We start from the raw sequence: 25585 nt of genomic DNA, 5'->3' as shown, positions 1-25585 counted from the left end.
TCACCGTCGGTGACTACGACGACGGTGACGACGACGACGACGACGACGACGACGACGACGGCGACGACGGTGACGACGGTGACGACGGTGACGACGGTGACGACGACGACGGTGACGACGACGACGGTGACGACGACGGTGATGTCGTCACCGTCCTCACTGTAATCACTGTCCTCACTGTCCTCACTGTAATCACTGTCCTCACCGTCCTCACTGTAATCACTGTCCTCACTGTCCTCACTGTAATCACTGTCCTCACTGTCCTCACTGTAATCACTGTCCTCACTGTAATCACTGTCCTCACTGTCATCACTGTCCTCACTGTAATCACTGTCCTCACTGTCATCACTGTCCTCACTGTAATCACTGTCCTCACTGTCCTCACTGTCCTCACTGTAATCACTGTCCTCATCGTCCTCACTGTAATCACTGTCCTCACTGTCATCACTGTCCTCACTGTAATCACTGTCCTCACTGTCATCACTGTCCTCACTGTAATCACTGTCCTCATCGTCCTCACTGTAATCACTGTCCTCACTGTAATCACTGTCCTCACCGTCCTCACTGTCATCACTGTAATCACTGTCCTCACTGTCATCACTGTCCTCACTGTAATCACTGTCCTCACTGTCCTCACTGTAATCACTGTCCTCATCGTCCTCACTGTAATCATTGTCCTCACTGTCATCACTGTCCTCACTGTCCTCACTGTCATCACTGTCCTCACTGTAATCACTGTCCTCATCGTCCTCACTGTAATCACTGTCCTCACTGTCATCACTGTCCTCACTGTAATCACTGTCCTCACTGTAATCAATGTCCTCATCGTCCTCACTGTAATCACTGTCCTCACTGTAATCACTGTCCTCATCGTCCTCACTGTAATCACTGTCCTCACTGTCATCACTGTAATCACTGTCCTCATCGTCCTCACTGTAATCACTGTCATCACTGTCATCACTGTCCTCACTGTCCTCACTGTCCTCACTGTAATCACTGTCCTCATCGTCAACACTGTAATCACTGTCCTCACTGTCCTCACTGTAATCACTGTCCTCATCGTCCTCACTGTAATCACTGTCATCACTGTCATCACTGTCCTCACTGTCCTCACTGTAATCACTGTCCTCATCGTCATCACTGTCCTCACTGTAATCACTGTCCTCACTGTAATCACTGTCCTCACTGTAATCACTGTCCTCACTGTCATCACTGTCCTCACTGTAATCACTGTCGCCACCGTCGTCACCGTCGTCACCGTTGTCACCGTCGTCACCGTCGTCACCGTCGTCACTGTCCTCACTGTAATCACTGTCATCATCGTCGTCACCGTCGTCACCGTCGTCACTGTCATCAGAATATTCTTCAGTGTCCTCTTCCTCCTCTTCGTCTTCTTCCTCGGAGGACAAGGGCCCGTATCCAGAATCTTCGGATGTCCAGTCTTCCCCCTCATCCTCTTCATCCTCCTCTTCCTCATCAGGAGCGTTGTAGACAGGGAGATTACCTTCATCGCCTGCAGGACGCTCAATGACGGAGTTCTCAGAGCTTGGTTTGGGGCGGGAATTCAGAGTGTAAGTGTAGTCCTCAGCCCTGCACGCCTCTTCCCAGGTCCTCTTGGTGGAGAAGCCGAGGCCTGATGTCGATGGAGGGGCTGAGGATGGAGCTGCTTCAGGACGTTCCACTTGTGGCGCAGAATCATCCGGAGGGGCAACACCAAAAGGGCGAAATGTCTGCCAAAAACTCACGGGTGGGCGCTGCGTGACAAGAAGGGGCACCATGGGGCAGCAGAGGCCTAAGGTGGAGGGTGCCGAGTCGCTGGAGTCATCTTCCCTGATCCTCTTCGTGGAGAAGACGAGGCCTGCTGTTGTTGGAGTGAACACTCCTGACCTTGGAGGGGCTGAGGGTGGAGCTTCTTCAGGACGTTCCAGTCGCGGTGAAGAAACCTCCAGAGGGGCAACACCCAAAAGGAAGGAACAGGGATGTCCAGGAGGGAAGCTTGGAATGAAGTTCTGACGCAATGCCTCCCAAACATTTACCGGCGGGAATTGCTGGCTGAGAGGCGAGAGACATGCGATATCGGCATAACCGTCATCACTGTCATTACAATAATCTTCAGTGTCCTCTTTCTGCTCTTCATCTTCTTCCTCTGAGGACAAGGACCCACTGTCATTACAATAATCTTCAGTGTCTTCCCCCTCATCCTCTTCCAAATCCTCTTCTTCCTCCTCTTCCATCAGTCCATGACATCCACCTAAAAAAACGACAGCAAACTCACCTTCATCCTCGACAGCGTTCCTGACCTCACCTACCTCTTCCTCTTCAGGAATGTTGTAGACAGGGAGATTACCTTCATCGCCTGCAGGACGATCCATGATGAAGTTCTCAGAGCCTGGAGGGAATTCAGAGTGTAAGGATTTCTAGTCAAAGGTAATATTTGGAATAGTTTAATCACTTATTGGAAATAAATAGCACATGCATAACCTAGCCTATAACTTTAATTTAAAAGACATGACAGGAGAACCTGCGGTGAGAATAACACTGGGGATCATACATTATATTATTTTTCTGATAAACAGTGATGACAATTAAAATACTAATTTGGATTTTTGTTATTGGCAATATTATGTTCGTTATTTTTACATCTCTAAAGTGTTTTTTTTATATAAACCGAATGAAGTGCATGTAAACAGCGCTCCATATGTGTCGGACAAGTAAAGGAGAAGCTTGCTCTCCGCATTTTACGCACCGATTCTTCCGCAGCAGCAAAGCCTTCTTTAAACCAAAATGCAACATTACAAAATGTGCAAACAAATAAATGCTGACCGTGGGGAATGCAAGACCCGGATCCCGAGAAAAAACTGAGTAGGCGTGTGGACAAACTATAATTGGTTCCAAAAAACAGCGTGCATTCGTTTATAATATAGGCTATGCATTCATATCCATTGCGCAGAGTAACTGAATAATATAATCTAAAATGACCAGGGTAGTTTTCAGACTTTTCTTTAGTTTATAAATCATTATTTTCCTATAGCCTAGGCCTAGTTTATAGTTAGTCATCTTGGACGCATAACGCGCACACATCTTCCTCCCCTCAAAAACTAAACAAGAAAAGCAATTTCAATATTTAATGTTAAAAGGAAAGTTGAATTAATATGATAGGCTACATTAGAAGGAGTAGCCATTTACAATAAATAAAGCTTCAATAATCAGAACGACACTCAGGGAGGCAGCCGCACAGAATAACGTGCCCTGCAGGGAATTGTGCTTCGTTGCCATGGTGCATAACTTGGCCCTAATGTTTTGCATTCTATGAAATTAGGCCCAGTCGCCATTTTGTTTTTGTAATTTTTTGGTCGTTTTTCGACGATATCTTGCAATTAAATAAAAAATAACTGTGTTTTAAAATCACTACACTCTTTATAAATACATTAAACACCTCTAGTGCTAAAAAAAATTAGGTCTTATCCACAAATATGAATTTTAAACTGAAAAGACGTGAGTGAGTTTCTACTTTCTCCAAATTGCATTTTGAGCAAAATAAATCCCAACATTCTATGAACTTTTCACCTTTAAACTAAACCAATCTCATCCATTTCCACTCAGAAACAGCTTTGTATGATTTTAAGGGGATATATGAACAATTAAAAAGCTAAAAAATATGTTTTGTAAACGTCTTTTTTTAATTTTTACTTTGAGTGTAGTTTCCCAACACGGCCTATTGCCAGCGGCAGGTGCTGCTCCTCCTCTGGGGGCCGGGGGTCTTGTTCAGCGTCTCCGGGTTTCCACAGCAGATTTGATAGTATTGTTTTTCAGAAGTTTGGTTTTCCAGCAGGTTGAATCTCAAAGAGTTTTCTCTCCACAGGTGAGTTTTGCAAAAGGTGTGCTCTGGTCAGAGTCCAAGTGCAAAGTGAGATCAGAGCGGTCAGCAGCTGCAGCCCCAACGTTCGGTTTCCATGACTATGACGCACGTACGTGAGCTAGAGAGGCCTTTTACCAAATCTCATAGTTGTTAAATATTGATTGTTAAATTAAAAGCTACTAGGATTTATTTTTTACATGTAGCATTATAGCCTACTTTCAGTGCAGTACTTTATTTTCCTTGTAATAGTAGCCTCTACAGCAGCTTCATCCCGTGTTTTATTTTTCTCTCGTTAGGTTAAATTGCTCCTTTTTGTTTGTTTCTACCGCTTTCGTTAATTTTGGAAACGAATCAAATCTCTAATAATCTCAGTTTGTGTGGGATTGCCTTTTTTTTCTTCTGAATATTTCACTTTACCAACCCGTTTCTGCAGTACAACACATCTGAAGTTGAATTGAACAGATATTTCGTATGATGTGCAATATATATATTATTCTTTTATTAATCTCTAGCTTTATTATACATTTCTTAAAATGACTAGTCATGCTGGTTTAACTAAGCTGCTTAACGGGTTACTCTCAGTAAATCCATGGGAGGTAAAACACAAAGGAAACTATTGCAGGAATAACCTACCTGTAATTTGAGACAGACAACGTAACTAAGTAGGCTACTTTTACTCTACCTACAGATTAAAAGTACTTGTATTTTACTTAGGTGCATAATATTTCGTACAAAAAACATTATATTGTATTCTGCACACTTGTCCCCCTGCATTATGTTCTTTGATGCCATAGCCCATGGATTCACCTCAGCTATCAACAAATGATGTATTACTGCCATCTATTGAGCATTTACTGACATTTCAAGCCAACATGAGAAGTTCTTAAAACGACCCTGCTGAACGTGCTGAGATGTTTCTTTATAATTTGCTGGTCATGCTAATTCGCTGTTTAATTCAACAAAAGATAATCTCTAACATCTTCGAATATATTTTATTGCCAAAGGAATGCAATGGAAATGTTGAAGGAAAACAAACTTGTGTTTATCAGACAAACAATAATTACTGAGGATAATTATAATACTCGTCATTGTGTGCTGTTTGCTCGGGGTTGTAAGATTCTTTGTCTCTGTAAGACATGATTGGGTAATATTGGTAACATCATATGTATTTACTTTCCTCCATCCGCTACCCATAGTATTGTAGCTCTAGAAAGGCATACTCCAGCCTTCAGTGAAGTTATGTTTTAGGTTCTCAAAGCCAAGTAGAAATTGAGCTTGTTAAAGAGATGAGTCGACCAGGAGAGATTATATTATTTTTGGAGAAAATGTATCTTGAAAATGTGCAGCATCTCAACAAGCCTACAAATAAATGCCAACTGCCAAATCAAAAGCTCCACGATTTATTTAAAAATGGAGGTGAGAATGTAAAAAGTAATGCACACAGCACAAATCACACATCACCCATAGTGTAAAATAAATGAATTCCTGGAGTAATAATAGCAGCCATTGCAGAATGATTGGCCACATGTGGATGACTTCATTGATTACACATAATGCCAGTCAGCCTGGACCCCAAGGTACAGTTGGAGAAGCTGCTCCAGTCCAGCTTCCAGATTTCCGTTGCCAATCCAGATAACTTGTTGTGATATGGAGTGAAGGCAATGAGCTTTGGTGAGGCTTCAAACTCAAACTGGAGATTAGGGGTGTTAGGTCTCCAGCTGTTCATAGGACGTGTTACTTCAACATCTTAGTACCAATTATTTATTCTTCCCCCAAACCTTTCAACACAATGATCTGAAAAGGGTGGAGAAAATGAAATCAGGGGACTTACATAACTTGCAAACCTAAATACTCTTTAGCTAAACAAAATAAAAGTGAAACCTTGTTAATATGAAGCGAATGTACTAACTATTATTTGAAAAAGTAATAAATGAGATTAAAAAAATTAAAACAAAAAGACATTTCGGCCACCTCGATTTTATGTCAAATGAACATGTAGTTTTGGTGAAAATGACTTTGTTAATTGACACAATAACGGAAACATGAATTAAAAGGTGTGATTCACAACTTTTTACATCTTAACTATGAAGTGGCTGAGAGAAAAATGATACAGTAGGTCAAACTGTCACAGCTTTCTAGCTTCTATTTCAAGAAAATTATTTAAACTTGAAGATACATATGGCAAATCAATCAAACAGCGTTGTCTGCATCTCAGTTCACAAACCTTTAAAATACCATGAAAAAAGTCATTATCAGACTAATGAAAAGCTACACTACAAAGCTGAGAATTGACAGGGACAGCTCTGAGATACTGCTAAAGTTGAATTTAATATCATTAGAAATAGCACATTTCTGGACATTTACTGCATATATATATATATATATAAATCAATAATGTATTGTTTTTCACAGAGTTCAGCCACTTCTAGTATAAATAATGCCAAGAAAAACGTACAATTTATCGTCATTATCAAACTTCGCTTTGATTTCTTTGCCCAAATCATTGTCCGGTAGTTTGAGGTTATCTTTTGCAGCTGGGTCATTCTACAGAAAAGGTGGAATCTGGGTGATACAAATCTGCTGAAATATATTCCTTCTAAAAACATCTAACACCTGTTAAATAGCAATAACTAACTCTTAACTTGATGAACCCAAAACAAGTAGAGCTTAAAATATTTTTATTATTTTTATACTTTATACAAAGCTTATTTGTATAGGAATGTCGCTGGTGTTACGTGTTACCAGGAAGAAGAGTAACACCAGTGACGGTAACACCAGTGACACTTTGGAAAAAACACTACCATTTTAACAAAATGGCTGCAATGTGTCAGACCAAATATGGCTTCAGTCAATATCAAAATCGTTTAACTCTTCAATACAATACATTTTCCCATTCAAATGTTCACCCCTAGGGCTATGCAATGAGTAACACTAATGACAGACTTGAAAGACGCATGTAACATTTGAAGATAAAATGACACCTTTAACAAACAAAGTAAGACTGACTTTCCTCATGTCTTTGTCCACTGCACTGCCTCAAATGATCTCTTGTTACAGGAGGCACTTCAGAGACAGTACATTATTTCAAAATAAAAGCGTTTTGTGTAGCAGTAACACCAATGACGTAATTTTGGGTGACTGACATTTATTTGATATTATTAATAATAATTTTCGTTTTTTTTTACCATTTCAGTGTTATATTTAATGCTTGTAATGTTATGTAAATATAAATTAGATTTATTTATTGAAAAAATAATCTTTTAAATTAAAACTATAGGCTCCACTTCCATGTATGATCAAAGTGACAAGGCAGTTCCTTGAACTTGACATTTTAAATAAATTGCAATTTACGTATAAAACCATTTTTTATTTAGTACCATTGCAAAGACAATCTCTATTTATTCAACATATATAATGAATGTGAGTATTAGGTCAACGTCATGTATTTTGGTGTCTGCAAAAGTAAGTGACAGCACTTCCACCTTTTCTGTAGAATGACCTGCAGCTCCGCCATCATCCATAAATCCCACAAAACCAGATTGGTCATCAATTTGAAGCAGCTAAATGGGCCATCAGGAAAAGAGTAAAAATAGGCTACTGTTAAAAAATTACGATTTTAGATGATGTAACATGTTTTCCTGAGATATAATATAAAACCAGTTAGGAGGGTGGCAAAGGCAACACAAAAACAGAATGATATGTTGAGGACACATAACACTTAGCGGATGTGACTGGGCCTTGTTAGTTGTCCAAACAGAGCAAGAACTTGTGTTATAATCTGGAGTAAAATACTCTTGACGGAGGTTCATCAGGACGCAAAAGTTAGTGTGAACAATCAATTGGGAGTCTGACCAAACGCTGTGTGCAGTACTCGAGTTGAGGGGGGATGGCATCCCTTATGTAATTTTATCAATGAACGTGGCACTGGTATTACTGCTATTTCAACATTAATTTTGCGCATTTTGAGTAAAATACTGTGGGCGAGGGCGAGGGAGCATGCACACACGCAATGACATTTTTACCAAGTCACTGACGCTATACTATGCGAGTGCCCTAGAGGGCGCCAGAGCGCCGTGATGCGCCTGTTTGATCGATGCCAGAAGCGCAGGTAACGGTCATCACAATGGCCAAGCGACCAGGAGGACAACACGATCTGAGGGACTTCATATTTAAAAATACTAAAAATAACTTACTTTCAGTTAAGTCAAGAGTCAGTATAGTCATTACTCACTACTTTAGTCACCAAAGGTGGATCTATGGACATAAGCAGCAATAACAACTTAGTTTGGAGTTATACGTTTTTCTCTCGTGTTAGCTAGCTGGTAAGACTCAAAACTGTTGATGAAATGATACCACCAGCACCAGAAGAGCTGAAACCCCTCCTTCAAGCAGTGAACACTCTGGTCATCTCCACAGCTGAGTGTGAACGTGGGTTTAGTCAGATGAACATTTTAACCACAACTAGAAGCTCCCTAGAGGTAAAAAGCATGTCAGCCTTGCTTTTCATCAAGTGTGTTGGCCCTCCACTGAACAAGTTCAGACCAGAGGTATATGTCAAGACTTGGCTTCAAAGCCATTGCTTAGCTAACAATCCGACAGCAAGACCCAGAAAAATTGAGACCAAAAAGCATGATTATGAAAATCTTTGGAAACTTCTATGAGATGGGGGAGAGTGGAGTAGGCAGCCATTGACAACATTGGTCCTATTTTGTATTATCTTTTAATATATTTTCATATTTTGTAAACAATTTCAATTTGCACGTTGAACCATCAGGTGATGATAGTTAGTACTCTTACCTGTGATGCCTCCTCCAAACAGCATAACAATCATTATAACTAAGTACCAGTTCTAGATCCTTGACTTTAGACAAACAATTCAACAGACAAAATCTATTTAAAGACCAATCTTTATTTGAAGGTGCCTCTTAACCTGAGATATTAGTTATAGAGTAATAGTATTGACAATCTAAAAAAACTGAGCAACTCAACAGTCAACTTTATATTTCTTATTGTCTAAAGCAGGGGTTCTCAAAGTTTTGTTGAGTGAGGGCCAATTTAGGTACCCAATATTGGATTGAGGGCCGCCCAAAAAAAAACGGAACACAAAATAATTCAGGTGGCCCAGTTTTACCATTCTCAGCGGAACTGTGGTGCGGAGGGGGGGCTGCGAGTGGAGCCTCGCAGTTTTTCAGGTTGATATGTGAAGCTCATTAGCTAATGTATTTAGCAAATGTTTAGCAACATATTAGAAGTGAGGCTACTAGTCTAACGTTAGGTCTACTGTAATAGCCTCACTTTTAATAGTTTGCAAAACATTAACTAGCACTAGTGTTTTGCAGTTGCTAGCAGCTTATTGGGATGTTATGCTAGACATACAGGCATTGGTTTGATATAATAAATTAAGCATTATTGTTAGTTAAGCATGTCAGCCTGCAGCCCCACTTCCTGTCTCTCTCTAACTCATAGCAGATGGCTGCACTAAAGAAAAGGGCTCAGAGAGGAAACCAGTTGTAAGATGTTTAAAAATTCATTAAGCATAATATAGGCTATGCTTAAATGCATTTCAAAGAAGTTGTGTTGAGTTGTGTTGGAGTTTGTGTTATTCTACATTTTGACACCAAGATTTTCTGATTTTACTGCAAATGTATATCGGTTCCAAATATCGGTTATCGGTCTCCTTGATTACTAATAATCGGTATCGGCCTTGAAAAAGCCATATCGGTCGATCCCTAGTTAAGAGTTTGGAAAAAAGTGTCTAAAAGCTCAACTAATATGCTATATTTGAACAATATATTATAGGGCCATATCTATACAAAACATGTCTCTGTGTTTTGCTCAAAATACCAAACAGATCACCCATCGTAGCCTCATACCCCTCTATTCAGAATCAGCCCTGTTACAAAAGTGCTGATTCTGGGTCCGTAGCTTTAAATGAGAAGAGGAAGATTTTTAGCACAAAACCAGCTAAACACTGCCGTGATTAAGCGCCATATTATGTTCCAAACCACATCAAGGATTATTTCTGAAATAGTATGGAGCTCAAAAGCTTTCTCTTTTGCGGGTTTACCACAAGGTGAGTACCTTTTTATATCCTGGTTTTTTACACATATTCTCTCCAGTACAGCGTTAGCGTTAAGTTGGGTGATCTCTATTGATATAAGATAGATAAGATATTCTACAGTCATATCAATTTAGTTTTGACAAACAACAGGTTCCATTCTAGCTGCAGTGTCATGCTTTAAAATCAATGTCATTTTGTTCCAGATGGAACAGGTTTAAGCCCAACCCTCCGGCAAAGCTAAAGGCAGACCAACTGCTCCACTGAGCAGGATACCTTTGGCTGACTTAGTCCATCTGTGATTTAGATGTGAAGGGTTCAGGCCCTACATCCAGGACATGGATACACCATACACTCCAGCATGTGCACTTCACACTACATATTAGCTCACTACTCCCTCACTGTGAGTGGGACCCAAGTACTTCTCAACAAAAACAGGCTTGTTTAATACCCCGTCTCCAAAATGGTGTAACCCATTGATATCAGGACAGCAGAAAGCCTACACATATGTTGTCGCAGATTGAAAACCGTCTGTTCGACTGCACCTTGGCCAATAATAATAGAAATAAAAAAGTAAATTGAACCTAAACAATTAATTCAGAAACTGCAGACTATACCGTATAAATCTATCATTAAATTGTTTAATAAGAAAACAGTCTTTTAATGTAAGAACATAATATCAAACAGAAACAAAGGTTGTGTTGTGAATGTAAGAACTGCACATTGTAAAGCTATGCTATTGGTTATTGAGTCTTTCAGCTCTCTGATGGTGGGGGGGCAGCTCGGCGCACAGCCTTGGTCAGGGCTTGTTGGATGACAGGGTACAGTTTATAGCATCCCTCGATGCAGGTCCGGACCCCAGCTGTCAGAGTCTCTTCAGTCATTTCTCCATCTGATTGCAGCCCAGAAATCTGGTTCAGGCTAGGGAGGAAAGCTACAGTCAGACCACCCTGGTTCTCACTGCTGACTGAGCTGCAGCTGTTTTCCTCCATGTAAGAAGGATCGACAACATAAGAGGCGACATTCTGACGTATGGAACAACCAAGCACCAGATCATACATTTCGATTCCTGCATCTGCAAGAGCGAGGGAAGCGCACGTGACAGCATGGGCCAGAACTGAGCCGCTGTTCTCAAGAACCATCACATTAACCTCAATCTGAGAGCGGGGATATTTATGGAGGCACACAGCTGGCTGCAGACTCTCATGTAGCATCAGGGAGAGGTCCTTGTCCTGGCTTCCCTGAATCCAGGAGCCCCTCTCCAGGCAGGAAAATGGAGCGAAACGCATGTCAGTAGTCAACCTGGATACACAGAAATAGTTTAGCTGTCTTCATAAAGTCTTTCTATATTATTTATTACAGATACATGACATTGGTGTCTCCTCGAATGCATGATGAAGAGATGCTGATACTGACATAAAAGTATGAAGCAAAATGGCTTTAAAAAAAAAACCAATATAGGCTACCCAATCTACTCTCTGCTATTCATTTTGCACTTTAGGTACTTTTAACTTCTGTTGAACACTTAAATTGTCTATCTTAAGTTTATTATTAGCTACTTTTTACTGCTTATTTATTCAGGCCGGATGTGTCACAAGATATTGCTTTAACATAAGCGTTTAACTTGCTGTAGATCAATACCCGAGTCAAAGCATTAATTGATTAATGAAATCAGGACATACTTTCCACATTTCATATCGGTCTCATCTTTCCGCTCCATTTCTCTGGGGCCGTAAACGCAGCACATCAACTTGGTGTTTCCAGCCTCGATGTACGCGGAGCCTTTAGCCTGGCTCACCAGCCCGCAGCGCACAAACACCGGCCGGACGTCTACCTGGTCCCGCTGCCGTCCGTCCGCTCTGGGCCCGTGCGAGGGGAGAACGGCCGCATGCTTACACAAAAACAGAGTCGGACTTTGAGAAACTTCTGGGCCGCGTACACGTTTGGTGTCAGTCGGCATGGTGTTGCAGAGAAAAGGAAATGTGACGGCGTGTGGAAAACAGTCCGGCACACAAACAGTCCCCCGAAACAAAGCAAGCGGAGAAATGATTCCGCGTGGCAGAATGAAACACTGAGAAAATATTAAGTCACAGACTTATCTTAGATATAGGCAAAAACAGTTGTATAATCAACACTTTCATTGTAATTATTGAGCCACAAAATTACAAATTATTATAACATGTGTGATATTTGTCATGGTGATCTGGCAAATACCTAAACATCCACATTACTTTCCAAAACGATTACATATTGTTACTGGTGGGGAAAAACTAAATGTGCAATGTCATCCGTCTCATTTAACCCTTGTATGGTATTCGGGTCTGTGGACCCGTTTTCATTATTTAGGTAAAGAAAAATGACATGATAAATTATTTTTTCAAACTCACACTCAATGGCCATGGCTCATTTTCTGTGAAGAACATACAGAACACATTTTCAATGACCACCCACTGTACAACCCCCCCAACAAATCACACTCTATCCAAGCTGCAAATTTGGGGCGAGACACAATAAATAAAGCTTCGCCAGTTTGGCCAAACGATTCTCTGCTCTGCTCAGAGGGCCTTGCAAATTATTTTGGAAGAGAGAGAACCATTTGATGATGTTGTGAGGAAGAGGTTTCAGAATGTGAGGATCACATTTCTGAGAATTCTGAGTCTGACAGTGACTTTGAAGAAGAGGATGAGATTGAGCATCAGCTAGTTACAAAAAAAAGATGAGCCACATGACCAGCCGGTCAGCGGGCAAAAAAACAAGTAGCACTTTAATTCATTAATGTGATCCAACAAATGTAAAAGTGCAAATATTAACCATATATGCTGTTTGTATTGCTTGTAATTGAGATGAAGTAAACATCTGTTGAGTATTTTAACATAAAATAGTTTGATTATGTTGAATTGAAGGCCAAAAATGCAGCGGGTCCACCCAGATCCACGAACACTGGCTGAGTAACACAAATATGAACACCATACAATGGTTAAACAATCCTTTTCTAATGACACTGGTGTCTTTTCCATTGCATCAGCCAAACCAGGGAAGTCAGTACCACTGATGTGCCAGCTAAGTTTGACAGGTGGTTTGTCCAATAGAAATGTACGTTTGCAGACGAACAAGTTGGCTGGACCAATGGACAGCTGCCGAGGGCGTGCTCAATGTCTGTGCTTTCCTTTTGGTCGAGCAGCGTGGGCTAAAGCGGTGCGCCTGGGAGCAGTAACACATTCATTCTGCGAGAATAACGACTTCTGTGAGTATTATTCTTTACTCATGGGATGTTGAAATAAATAATATTCACCCTACCATTCAGTAAAGTCGGTGTTATGTGTGCGAAAATCTCTCTCAGGCTGGATTTATTGAGGTAGCCGGTCTGGCTAACATATCAATTGCTAACGTCAGCTTGTGAAGCTAGTAGTTCCTCTGCATAGGAAAGTAATTTACAGCCAGTTTACTGATAATTCTGATAGTTCTTGTCTTAAAAATAAATGTGAGTGTCTGAAATGATTGGCACTATTTTGTGGCACCACTTTCTGTGCACCTTTAGGTTACAGCACAGGTGACAGGGGAGAACGTATGTCAGCAGGAGAAAAGGAAATTAACCCTCTGAGACTTCATGTTAGACCTGCGGATGTGACCAATTTGAGCTTGTTTTTGTTTGCCTCCCTAATTGTAGAACTCGATACGATTGGGTTTGTTGCTCTTTGTCAATGTATTAATTACCCAAAAGAATATATTGTGTTGATCCTTGTTTGTATCCTTAAAAGTGCACACCAGTCCGGTTACTGTATTCTCCTCTTGTCATGTTTTGTCTCAACAATGGACTTGAACTGTCATCTGCCTCACAAACCCTTCTTTACATTGCACTAGTTTTTCTTATAGTATGTTCTCTGCAGAGGCACTTTCCATCCCATCACTCTCCACTTTCTCTAGTTGCCAACAGGGTGGTTTCGTAGTCAGGATGGGGATGGTGGCTGTTTACTGTTTTAATGCTGGCCCCAGAGGGCTGAAGGCCTCAGCTGTGGGGTTTCCTTTGCTAGCGAGTTTACAAATGAGTCCAATGATTGGGAATCTACTGTGCTGCCCTTTTAATTATAAACACAATCTGCAGCTATGGAGCTTGTTAATAAAACCAAACATATTTGTTTTACTGTATTCAAATCTTTCGCATCGGTAAAGGTTGTTTTCTGATTCTCATTTCAATTAATGTCTCCAGCTTTACATTTAAAGTAAATATGTATATGCATCTATCTATGCACCTCTACGTAAAAGTTATAATACAGTTTCTGTAGAATCAACAAAGAAAATAACCAAATTAAATATTTTTTTAACAAATATTACAAGTAGAATGTCATTGTTCTTCTTGAAGACGCTTTGATGTATCTTCCACTCTGCCATGCTCCGGAGCAGGATAGGTTGCAGGCTAAGAGATCAACTCAGTGAAAGTCTGTGAAAGCCTGCTGACCAATCAGAGCTCCGTGTGTGGAGTTTAAAGCGATCAGGTCATATTACAGGAGAAAGGAAATGCAGTGTAGACTGCCGTTGCAGGAAAGACGGCCGGCAAAAATATTATTATTTTAAGCAACACATTAAGTTGACGAAACACTCGAGTCAAATGTAATTAAAGTGAGATCCACTCGTGTCTTAGCAGTGATATCATAAACCTGTTAATGTACGCATTCAAACACTTGTTCTGTTACCAGCTGTATTCACCTTGCAGGTGCAGCGATGTGGCTTTGATCCTGGATAAAGTGTTTAAGTCATGGATGTTTAAAGTCTAACTTCTTCATATGTCTAATATTATAGTTGACTTTTCATTCAGGAAGTATGACGCTGCGCTGTCAGTACGCTTCTCCATGTTTGTGATTGGTCGAATGCTCCAGATACCACCCCTTTTATGTGAACGCGCACCTAACTAGATAGGACACGGCTGGCTTGAGAGAACGAGTTGATAACCAGCGTCGTAGGACGGTTCAGCGAGAGCGCGTTTGTTTTGGATTTGGTAAGCCGGGTAACTCAAACATATCCAGGTTAGGTTGAACCAGCTTCGTAGTACAGGCCTCACTTATTGGAACATGTCTGCTTCAATAAAATAAGTGTATAACCTCTGAGGCATATCATTTCAAAGGAGCAGAACATTTCAAACTGTTTCTTCATTCATATCCCTGCCATGGAGAAAATAACTTACCTGCCGCAAGGGCTAAGGTGGTCTGATTGTTGTCATTGCCCTAAAACCAGAGCCATCTAACTCACTGTGAAATCAAATATGTATTAAACTAAAAGTGAGACTAGCTGTTGTGTTGTGTTGCTGTTAACCTTGGTATATGCCTTGTGTAAGGATCGCACATTTTCCAAGAAAAGAAATAAGCTCAATTACAGTTAGTTGTTGACAACATAACAGCGTTGTTGTTCAACAGGGTTTTCCACAAATGATAAGAACAACAAAAACAGCTGTTGTTGGGCTTGACTGGGTGGACAGGTCTTTAGCATCCCTGGTCTGGTCTGCAGACAACATATAACCAACAGATTGGACTTAGCCAGTGCTAACTTGTCACACTCACACACGGCTAAAGTGCAGAGAGAAACTGCCCTTGGGTTAAGTGCTTTCTGCAGGCCTTTTGAGCTTTTCTGTTTCAATTGAGATGGAAGGATTTTCCTTCAACTGACTTTTAGAAAGAGCAGCCACATCAACACCAACATGCGGACAATGCATGATGCAACTAAGGAGTTGCATCATTCCAAAATGGGTGGGCCATTAGAGCCAACATCTTCTATCAATGAATCAGTTATTGTTCTGTGAACAAATTATAATTACAATAATGGCTTAAGATAACCTTATAAATAAGCCCAACTGCTGTCGGCAGGTTAGACCAGTTACTGTCCTATTAAAACAATGCTGTAAGCTGTACTAGAGGTCTCCATACAAAAGGTCATGGTGTCACTAGAACACATTCAGGGAGCCAGACAGATTTAATTGGAGATGGAGCTCAAGTAAACCTGTTGCTGCGACCCCTGGGAGTGCCTTTTAAACATGCTTGATGACAACTCTACTGATTGTCTTTTTTTTGTTTAGACAGCTGATTCAGAATGGACTCCACTTTGAATGCAGCTCAAATCCGCGAGAAGTTCATCGACTTCTTCCGCGGCTATGAGCACACGTATGTCCACTCGTCCGCCGTCATCCCTCTGGACGACCCCACGCTGCTCTTCGCCAATGCTGGCATGAACCAGGTAGCCTACCCATACTTTTGCCCATCACTCCACTTCACTTCATGGTGTCTCTATTATACCTCTTCACTCTTTTACATTTGTTGTACCCCTTCTTTTTAGTACAAGCCAATCTTCCTCAACACCATCGATCCCTCCCACCCTATGGCCAAGCTGCGTCGTGCCGCCAACACCCAGAAGTGTATCCGCGCAGGAGGTAAACACAACGACTTGGACGATGTGGGTAAAGATGTCTACCATCATACCTTCTTCGAGATGCTGGGGTCCTGGTCTTTTGGGGACTACTTTAAGGTACTACGCTGTCATACCTTCATACCATCACAATGGCAGATTTTGGAGGCCAATTGATCAAAAGATCTGTGTGACAATTTACAGTTTAGTTTCTGTACTGAAATGTCTTGCCCCATTATATCTGTAATAAGCTAATATTGACTTGCAGACTTGTTGGTTTCGGCCCTACTTGCAACTTAATCTACTGCAGTGCCCTTCATTTTGACATTTAGATAAAGTGGTTGGCTTACGTTAATCATTTTCCTGCACCTATTTGGCACAGATGTTTCACGTGGAGTCCTCTAACGCTTCTGTCTTGTTTTCTCCCTGTGTCTTCCCTGCAGCACCTGGCCTGTAAGATGGCATTGGAGCTTCTGACCAAGGAGTTTGGTATTCCAATTGAACGTCTGTACGTCACTTACTTCGGGGGGGACGCTGCAGCAGGCCTGGAGCCCGACCTGGAGTGCAAACAGATCTGGATCGACCTAGGGTGAGACATGTATTTGTGAAGTTATTTGATTTTGGGTATCTCTTTTAATCATTACTTATTTGTTATCCTCATTATCACCTGTAGTTCTTAGTTTCTCTCCTACAATACACTACCGTTTATTTTACAGATCCTGCTTTGTATCTCTGCATGAATGTTGCAAAAATGCTCCGTCTATCAGCTTCTGTTTAATGTTATTGCATGATGCTGTGGGATTTTTCCTAGGGGAACTGTTTTTCCTCTCCTCCCCCAGTCCCAACGAGCCTCCTCAATGCCAACAACAAATGCCTAAAATATTGTCTCTCTCTCCATTTCTCCTCCTCCCTGTTTCAAATCATATCTCACCATTGATTCTTTTAATATCCCACTAAATTAAACATTTCCCTCTTCGTGTTTCAATGCTTTTATCTACTATTTATGCAGATCTTTAGGATACAAATGGTTCTTACCTTACCCATTATACTTCCTATTATGATGATACGCATTGCTCGTCAAGTCTATGATATATAACCATGCAAAGATGATTTCACGCGGTGGCTTTGCTTTGTTTCTTTAAAAAAAATTATTTTGGAAGGACACAATTTGAATATTGTCCCAGGGTGCGGATGGATTGTTTTTGGCTGATTTTAATTTTAAATGATTTGATTTGTGGTTGTGATAAGATTGGTAATGAAGAGGAGAGAAATAGGGACAGTAAATGACAAAAACACAAACACTCGCAATGAGCTGAAATAAAACTAGTGCACATAACTGAGGTAAATAAATATCTTTGTATCTCTAATATATTTCCTCTTCCTATAAGTATCATGCATGACTATTCAATGGTTCAACCACAGACAAAGCACCAGCAGGATAAAAAACACAGGGTGAAAAAGGGGTGGCTTTTACACTTTGCAAATATTTCCTAATTATCTTAGTTTGAACTTAAACAGTGAGGTTAATGAAATCCTCCCTCTCTGCTCTCTGTTTCTCTCAGGATGGAGGAGGCTCGCATCCTGCCCGGCAGTATGAAGGATAACTTCTGGGAGATGGGAGACACGGGCCCCTGCGGCCCCTGCAGCGAGATGCACTACGACCGCATCGGGGGGAGGGACGCCTCTCACCTGGTGAACATGGACGATCCCAACGTCCTGGAAATCTGGAACCTGGTGTTCATCCAGTTCAACAGGTAACACTCACACACACTCACACACACCTCTGTGGCTGTTTACACCTTCACACTAGGGCTGTACCCGAATATCCGAATATTCGTTCGTTGGAGTATTATTCGGGTTTCAATTTCGTTTTTTCGTTTTTTTTTTATGGAATTTATTGAAATCTCCAATATCAACGTAAGAGCTTGTGCCTCTTCGGGGGGTGCTAACACTTAACCATAAACTTTATTGTTTACTTTCTCCGTCTTTATGTGTAGATATGACTTTTCTCCGTTAATCTCCGTCACCTTGTTTCCATAGCAACAACAACTTCCTGTCAACAGCGCTAACTCTCCTTCAAAATAAAAGCATGTCCATAAAAAATAGGAAGCCAAGCCAAATTACACGTAAGACATATACAACTGCAATGAAAGTAACAAACACAATGCAATATCCTTTTCAATTTCAAAGAACACAAATTGGGTTGTATACAGTAACAAATAACTATAAAACAACAATACTGTAGAATAACCAAATGAATGCCGTGTTGAAGCGGTTCGCTGCTGATTACTACTTCAGCAGTATATCCGCTGCCGCTGACTTCCGGAGCCTGAAAAATGGTATTTGGGACAGCCCTACTTCACACTAGCACATCATTGCTCTGTGTGGCTTTACAAGGCTTGTAACCAGTCCAGTGAGTTATATAAAGAACATTGAACTGATCACAAGCTAAATGTAAACCTAACCCTTAACCAAAGTTAGGTGCTTTTGGAATTTGGACACGCCTTTTTATTGTCATCTGCTTTGTACAGTATGCTGTGCAGCTACTGAATCAAATATTTCTACACACCTCTACAGTTGTTGCTATGTGTTATTGCTGTCCAAATAAACGACATCAGAAAGTGAGGAAATCTGATTAATTGGCTGTGTAAAGCCCTAATCTTGCTTCTGAACGTTGTTTTAGTTTGTGTGCTTGCATGACCCAGGACAGAAATGGTATTACATTACATGTTACTTGTGAGACGCTTTTATCCAAAGTGACTTACATACTCAATACTGTGGGCAATCCCCACAGGAGCAATTTGGGGCGAAGTGTCTTGCCCAGGGACACAACGACATGCTGACTGCAGAGGGGTTTGAACCTGTGCCCCCCCTGATCCAAACACCAACGCACTAGTCCACTACGCCACACGTCTCCCGACTGTCTATTTTATTGGATACCAATAAAATAGACAGTAATCGCTTGTATCCAAAATAATCCAAAATGTAATTGAACTAAACAGAATTGTTTGATACTCAAAGAAAAACCTGTGTGCTCTACCACAATATTATAATGCTTCTTCTTCTTCCAAAGTGCATACTGATCAGTGAGTCTGTGTATGTAATGATTGTTTCTCTTCCGACCTTGCTAAGAGAGTCAGAGACCGAGCTGAAGCCCCTGCCGAAGAAGAGCATCGACACCGGGATGGGCCTGGAGCGCCTGGTTTCTGTGCTGCAGAACAAGATGTCCAACTACGACACGGACCTCTTTGTCCCATACTTTGAAGCCATTCAGAAGGTACTAAATGGGCCCCAGATATGTGTAACTGAATAGGGCTGCACGATTTGGGGAAATAATGTAATTGCGATTTTTCTGACAGATATTTCGATTCGATTTGCGATATTATTTTTTAAGCGACCCAACGGAAGTTTATTGTAAAATGCGGCCATATCTCCGGTTAGGAAGGTCGTATCAACGTACTCCCGTCTCTAGCACCCCCGCAGCCCGAGCTACGAGTGAAAGAACTAAACTTACATGAAACTTCCGTTGGGTTGCTTTAAAGCCGAGCTTCAGTTTAAGATTCACCCTGTAATAGAAACATGTGATGGAGCGTCACTAACCTGACTCAGATGCTTTGTTTCACCAAACCATCTAAAGCTCCATTGGAAGCCATTTGGAAAGGGCAGGCACTTTCAAAAATACTTGGCAGGTGATTGGATCAATCCGTCTATCACCTTCTATCATGGGCCACTTCTGGTTGGTTAACAATGGCTGGTACATGTGGAGCACAGCACTTTTGATTGGTGTGGATGAGTGACACACAAGAAAAAAAAAAAAAGAAGAAGAATCGCATCATTTAAAATCGTGATTTCGATTTAAAATCGATTAATCGTTCAGCCCTATAACTGAATACACGTGTGGAAAGATCTCTGTTGAATCAATCAATTCAAATGTAGTCACACACCTTTTTTTTGCTGTAGAGCCTGAAGCAGCTGATCCATTAGCACTGGAAGCTAGTTTTGACATTGCAGTCTTAAACATTTGTTTTGTTTTGTTGGACCAACAGTAATCGTCTCGTCAATAAAAAATATTTTAAAACAAAGAATTGATTATCAAAATAGTTGCCGGATATTTTTCTGTCGAACTCGTCAATGGACTTTTGGGTGTATAATTTCCACAATGAAATGTATTGCACAACTAATCTATTAAGCGTTCAAATTAGGGCTGTCAAGTTAACTCGTTAATAACGCGTTGACGCAATATTTTTTTAAACGCCACTAATTAGTTTAACGTGCGATTAACGCATGTGTATTTGCCACAAAGGCGTGTTAAACGGCAAGCCAAGCACACAGCTGATGCTGACAGCCCCTCTCCTGCCGCTCGCTTGCGGAGGGGGGGGTGCGGGTGCTAGTGGAGCCTCGCAGATGGGGGTGCTGCGTTAGATCCCGATTTAACTATGGACATCATGCGATTAAATATTTTAATCGACTGACAGCCCTAGTTTAAACATAATTTGTGTTTGTTTCAGGGCACAGGTGCTCGACCTTACACTGGTAAAGTAGGAGCCGAGGATACTGACGGCATCGACATGGCCTACCGTGTGCTAGCTGACCACGCCCGCACCATCACCATCGCCCTGTCAGACGGCGGCCGACCGGACAACACAGGGAGAGGGTAGGATTTAAACACTGCAGAGCAGAAAAGTACGGAGCCCTGGAGGGTTCACAGAGAGAAAAATAAATAAAACGTGGCCACGCTTTAGTAACTCGTGCGCACGCTTTAGTAACTCGTGCGCACGAGTTACTAAAGCGTGGCCTCGTTTTTTGTGTGTGTGGGCATTTGTTTATGATAGTATCGTTCCGGTGCACTCCGGCAGGACTATAGCACATCGAGATTAAGGTCAAACGAATTTCTTTCACTTGGGAATACACATATAACTATGGAGAACCAGATTTGTGTAAATTACTGTTCGTGTTAATTTGAAAACAAATGCCGGGGGTGTCGGACACACACAAACACACCGAACACGCACACACAGAGCGGAGCTGAGCACACACACACACACACACACACACACACACACACACACACACACACACACACACACACGCACACACGCACACACAGAGCGGAGCTGAGCACACACACACACACACACACACACACACACACACACACACACACACACACACACACACACAGCATGCGCCCCGGTGACAGGACATCTCCTTCATAAAACGAGGGGTATACTCTGGTAGTTCGATGTGTGTGTGGTTAAACGTAGCAGCCTCGATCTCTAGTCAGCGGTTCTAATGAAGGGCAACGCAGTGAAGTAAACAGTAAAAGGCACCGCTCTTTGCAGCTGGTGCTGCTCTTCTCAGATTCTGCTGAATTACACGTTACTGCCTCCAGTGCCCTGTACGACGAAGCCAGTTCAACAGACCCTGGATACGTTTGATTTACCCGGCTTAACTAACCCTAACAAACGCGATGTCGCTAAGCGGTCCTACGAAGCTGGTTATTAACTCAGCAAATCAACCAGGGTTTCTCTGTCCGGTTGAGAGTGCGTTCACGTGAAAGGGACGAGGTTACCAACATTTGACCAATCACAAACATGGAGACGCGTGCTGACAGCGCAGCGTCATACTTCATGAATGAATAGTGTAAATAGCAAATCCTGCTTCGTAGTACAGGCCACTGGTGCCACAGAGATTTCATAAAGTGAAGGATGTTTTCCTTCTATAAAACAGCTGTGGGCAGCAGCAGATTCTGTGAGTCACGGACAGGAATCCCTCATTTTAAATAAAACGAGGCCACGCTTTAGTAACTCGTGCGCACGAGTTACTAAAGCGTGGCCTCGTTTTATTTATTTTTCTCTCAATGAACCCTCCAGGGCTCTGTAGAAAAGGGAGGGAATTACAAAGCTTAAAAATCCACTTTTTCATACATAAACATGTGTCTGTGTAAAGAGATTCTGAAAGTTTCAGGAAAAAAGATTCTCTCTCTTTTTGTCCTGATTAGGGGTGTAACGGTTCACAGAAGTTGTTGCCATTTTATTTTCTGTTAAATAAGGTTCGTTAGACCCGAGTCTTCCTGGCAGTTCACAGTGTGCCGCTGCCCGGTGTAATTCAAATGTACCGCTGCGCGCAGCACGGACACACAGCTGCTGCCCTGCCGCGGCACCGGAAATGGAACTGCTGGGAGAAAAACTGACTATCAGAGATATAGTATATAATATTTCGTCGTCTCATTTTTCTTCAACGAAAGTAATGAGAGATTTTGGCATAGTTTTTATTTAGTAAACTACACTTTTGGAACAGGGATGAAACAGAGCGGGATTATGGGATGCTGCAATGATCTGCTTGGTGTTTGGAGCCAAACACTTCAGAGACATGTTTTGTATATATCTGAGACCTGTACTATATTAATGAAAAACAGTATAATAGGGGACCTTTAAAAATACCACTAGAACACTGTAATGTGTGTTTGAAGAGAAATTAGTGTGTTAGTCTTTGATGTACAGAATCATACTTTGGATCATTTTATGTTTCAGCAATGACACCATAGATTTTGTATTAGAACGATATTTAAATCTGCATTATGATATTTTGCCGTTTCCTTCATTAGCTACGTGCTGAGGAGGATCCTGCGTCGCGCAGTCCGTTATTCCCATGAGAAGCTCGGAGCCCAGAAAGGCTTTATTGCCACTCTGGTGGATGTGGTGGTCGATTCCCTGGTGAGGTTTTCTATTCTTTCACCTTAATATTGTGCACAGATCATGTTTGATCTGTTCTCTACTGTTAAATATGCACTTTGGAGCTTTCTATCATCCTCTAACACAATACCCTCTCTTCTACATCCACGTCATCTCTTCTTCAGGGCAATGCCTTCCCTGAGTTGAAGAAAGACCCTGAAGTGGTGAAGGACATTATTAACGAGGAGGAGGTGCAGTTCCTCAAAACCCTCAGCAGGGGGCGCCGTATCCTCGACAGGAAGATCATGAGTCTGGGAGAGAGCAAGACCATTCCAGGTGAGAGAGTTCAAGTGTTCTTTGCCCTTTCCTCTATTCCTTTCTTCCATTGCTCAGTTTTTGGTCTTTTATTTAAACTGATCCGATTTGGTCGTAGTCATTATGGATAAGTTTCTCACCATACATAATGTGTTACATTTTATTATTCACTATTTTGAACCGCTCAGATTTTCTAAACGAATGCGACTACAATTAGAAAAGCCAAAACACTAATGAGAGATCTATCACAAAATAAGTCATTGAGACAGATTGTTGTCTACCTCAGGGTTTTTATTGCACTTCTTCTTTGTCCCGGGGCGACAAATTGAAGCTAGTGCTAAAATGCGAGTCTATCCGTGACTTCTCTTACATTTACATACCCTCACATCGAACTCTTTGCTGCTGACTGCATTACTTTGTTGGAATAACATGTTTTCTCTTTGACTCATGGAGTCTTTGAGCATTGTAGCTTCAAATAGTCTCCTGCATATCAATCAGCTTTTGTTTCTCCCTATGTGTGCACCAGGTGACACAGCATGGCTGCTATACGACACATACGGCTTCCCTCTGGACCTGACCTCTCTCATCGCAGAGGAGAAAGGCATGGCGGTGGACGTGGCTTCCTTTGAGGAGGAGAAGAAGGCAGCACAGGTGAGGAGGACTGATGTTAACGGATTGTTTGAATCTGCCTCAGCTGGGAGGGGAAACTCCACTGTGTGTTGTGTCCTCTCCCGTGGGTACACGTGTTCCCCTTGTGTCAGCGGTTTCCAGTAGTGCACTGTAAGTCAGAACCAGAAGCGGTGCACCTGCTGTTTCAATAATCCCTCATTTACTTTCCAGCCCTCTGCTTATCCCTTGTTGGTTAGTTTTGCAAAGAGATTGATGTAGGGAGGTGTGTGGCGTAGGTGTTCAGATCAGGGGGTCACAGGTTCAAACCCCACTGCAGTCAGCATGTCGTTGTGTCCCTGAGACACTTCACCCCAAATGGCTCCTGTGGGGATTGCCCACAGTATTGAGTATGTAAGTCGCTTTGGGTAAAAGCGTCTAACATGTAATGCATTTTCATGTTTACTGCAGCCTCAGACTGCTGTCCAACACAACAGTGAAGTGTGTAGACATGCTGTCACTGCAGTCACAGTATCCGTTTTTATATTTCCTAAGTATACCGAATAGAACACAACAGAAAGTCCAAACTTTGTGAAGCTTGTAAAGGCTGTTTTTGGTTGAAGCTATCAGAGATTTCTACACTGAGGTTTAGTTAAACATAGCTTGAAGAGAATATGAACACAAACTGAACATTAAAGGCTTACAAAGATGCGATGTATTCCTGCAGGGATTTAATGCGTTAGATTGTACAGGTGCACAAAATAAATTGCGTCCCCCCCCACAATGTATATGTTCTAACATGAACGGTAAAATGGCAAATGGACTTCATTTATTAAACACTGGGGAGGAGGAGAGAAATATGGTTTTGGAAAGTACACACACTTTTATTTGTAATGTTGTCAGGAGTATTGTTGCTTTGAGAAGAAATGTCGCACATTCATGTAAATAAATTGACTTGTGTTCAATTGTTGTAGAGTTTGTGTGTATAACTGACCAATGACTTTGTGTGTGTAGATAAAGTCCCAGGGTAAGGGCGCAGGAGACGTGGACCACATCATGTTGGACATCTATGCCATTGAAGATCTGAGGAACAAGAACATCCCCGCCACAGACGACTCTTCCAAACACAAATACACGTCTGAGGAAAACGGCAACTACAGTACGTGGGTTGTATTCTCAACAGGCAGATTTAAAGGTCACACGAATGACTGCTCACTCTCTTCCTGTCTGCGTGTCTAGACTTCGAGCAGGCCTCAGCCACGGTGCAGGCTCTGCGCTGCGACCGCGCCTTCTGCGACGAGGTGACCACGGGTCAGGAGTGCGGCGTGCTGCTGGACTCCACTTCCTTCTACGCCGAGCAGGGAGGGCAGACATTCGACGAGGGGTACATGGTTCGAGAGGACGACGGCACAGAGGATGTAAGTGCAATACAAATGAAGACAACTGAGGCTGTTTGAGAGTTTTGTGAAAATATGATGAGATTTGGTGCTTGCTTTTTTCACTAAAGTTAATATAGATAATTATGCATTTAAAAACAAATCCAGGTTCTTCCAAAGCTAAAAGTAATTCACCTTTTGTTCATTTTAAATGTATGAGTAATGACAAACACTGCCACTTAGTCAGTGTTGTTTAAATGGGTTGTGATAGCTGCAGGCAATAAGACCATGATGTCAGTTGGAAATA

The 25585-nt window shown here is 41.7% G+C and overlaps 2 protein-coding genes across 3 annotated transcripts in view; one reads left to right on the top strand and one right to left on the bottom strand.

Moving 5' to 3' along the window:
* Positions 1-10538: 10538 nt before the first annotated feature.
* Positions 10539-11977, bottom strand: exosc6 (exosome component 6). The gene is made up of 2 exons (XM_034085360.2): positions 11600-11977; positions 10539-11219 (listed from the first exon to the last, which is right to left on the bottom strand). The coding sequence occupies exons 1-2, from the start codon at positions 11875-11877 to the stop codon at positions 10673-10675; spliced, it is 825 nt and encodes a 274-aa protein (XP_033941251.1). The 5' UTR covers positions 11878-11977; the 3' UTR covers positions 10539-10672.
* A 1093-nt stretch (positions 11978-13070) lies between these two features.
* The window catches only part of aars1 (alanyl-tRNA synthetase 1), a 28514-nt gene continuing 15999 nt past the window's right edge, over positions 13071-25585 (top strand). Inside the window, exons 1-12 of one of the 2 annotated variants that reach the window (XM_034085120.1) lie at positions 13071-13161; positions 15982-16139; positions 16239-16427; positions 16751-16896; positions 17870-18061; positions 19440-19584; positions 20816-20961; positions 22915-23023; positions 23167-23317; positions 23823-23947; positions 24917-25061; positions 25142-25320. In XM_034085120.1, the coding sequence (XP_033941011.1) occupies positions 15996-16139; positions 16239-16427; positions 16751-16896; positions 17870-18061; positions 19440-19584; positions 20816-20961; positions 22915-23023; positions 23167-23317; positions 23823-23947; positions 24917-25061; positions 25142-25320 (1671 nt within the window). In that variant the 5' untranslated portion in view covers positions 13071-13161; positions 15982-15995. The remainder of the gene's footprint in view (positions 13162-15981; positions 16140-16238; positions 16428-16750; positions 16897-17869; positions 18062-19439; positions 19585-20815; positions 20962-22914; positions 23024-23166; positions 23318-23822; positions 23948-24916; positions 25062-25141; positions 25321-25585) is intronic. The other variant, XM_034085121.2, reaches the window with a different exon arrangement.

The sequence above is a fragment of the Pseudochaenichthys georgianus genome, chromosome 6, assembly GCF_902827115.2.
Source record: "Pseudochaenichthys georgianus chromosome 6, fPseGeo1.2, whole genome shotgun sequence".
Taxonomy (NCBI): domain Eukaryota; kingdom Metazoa; phylum Chordata; class Actinopteri; order Perciformes; family Channichthyidae; genus Pseudochaenichthys; species Pseudochaenichthys georgianus.
This window is presented reverse-complemented; position numbering and strand designations above follow the sequence as displayed.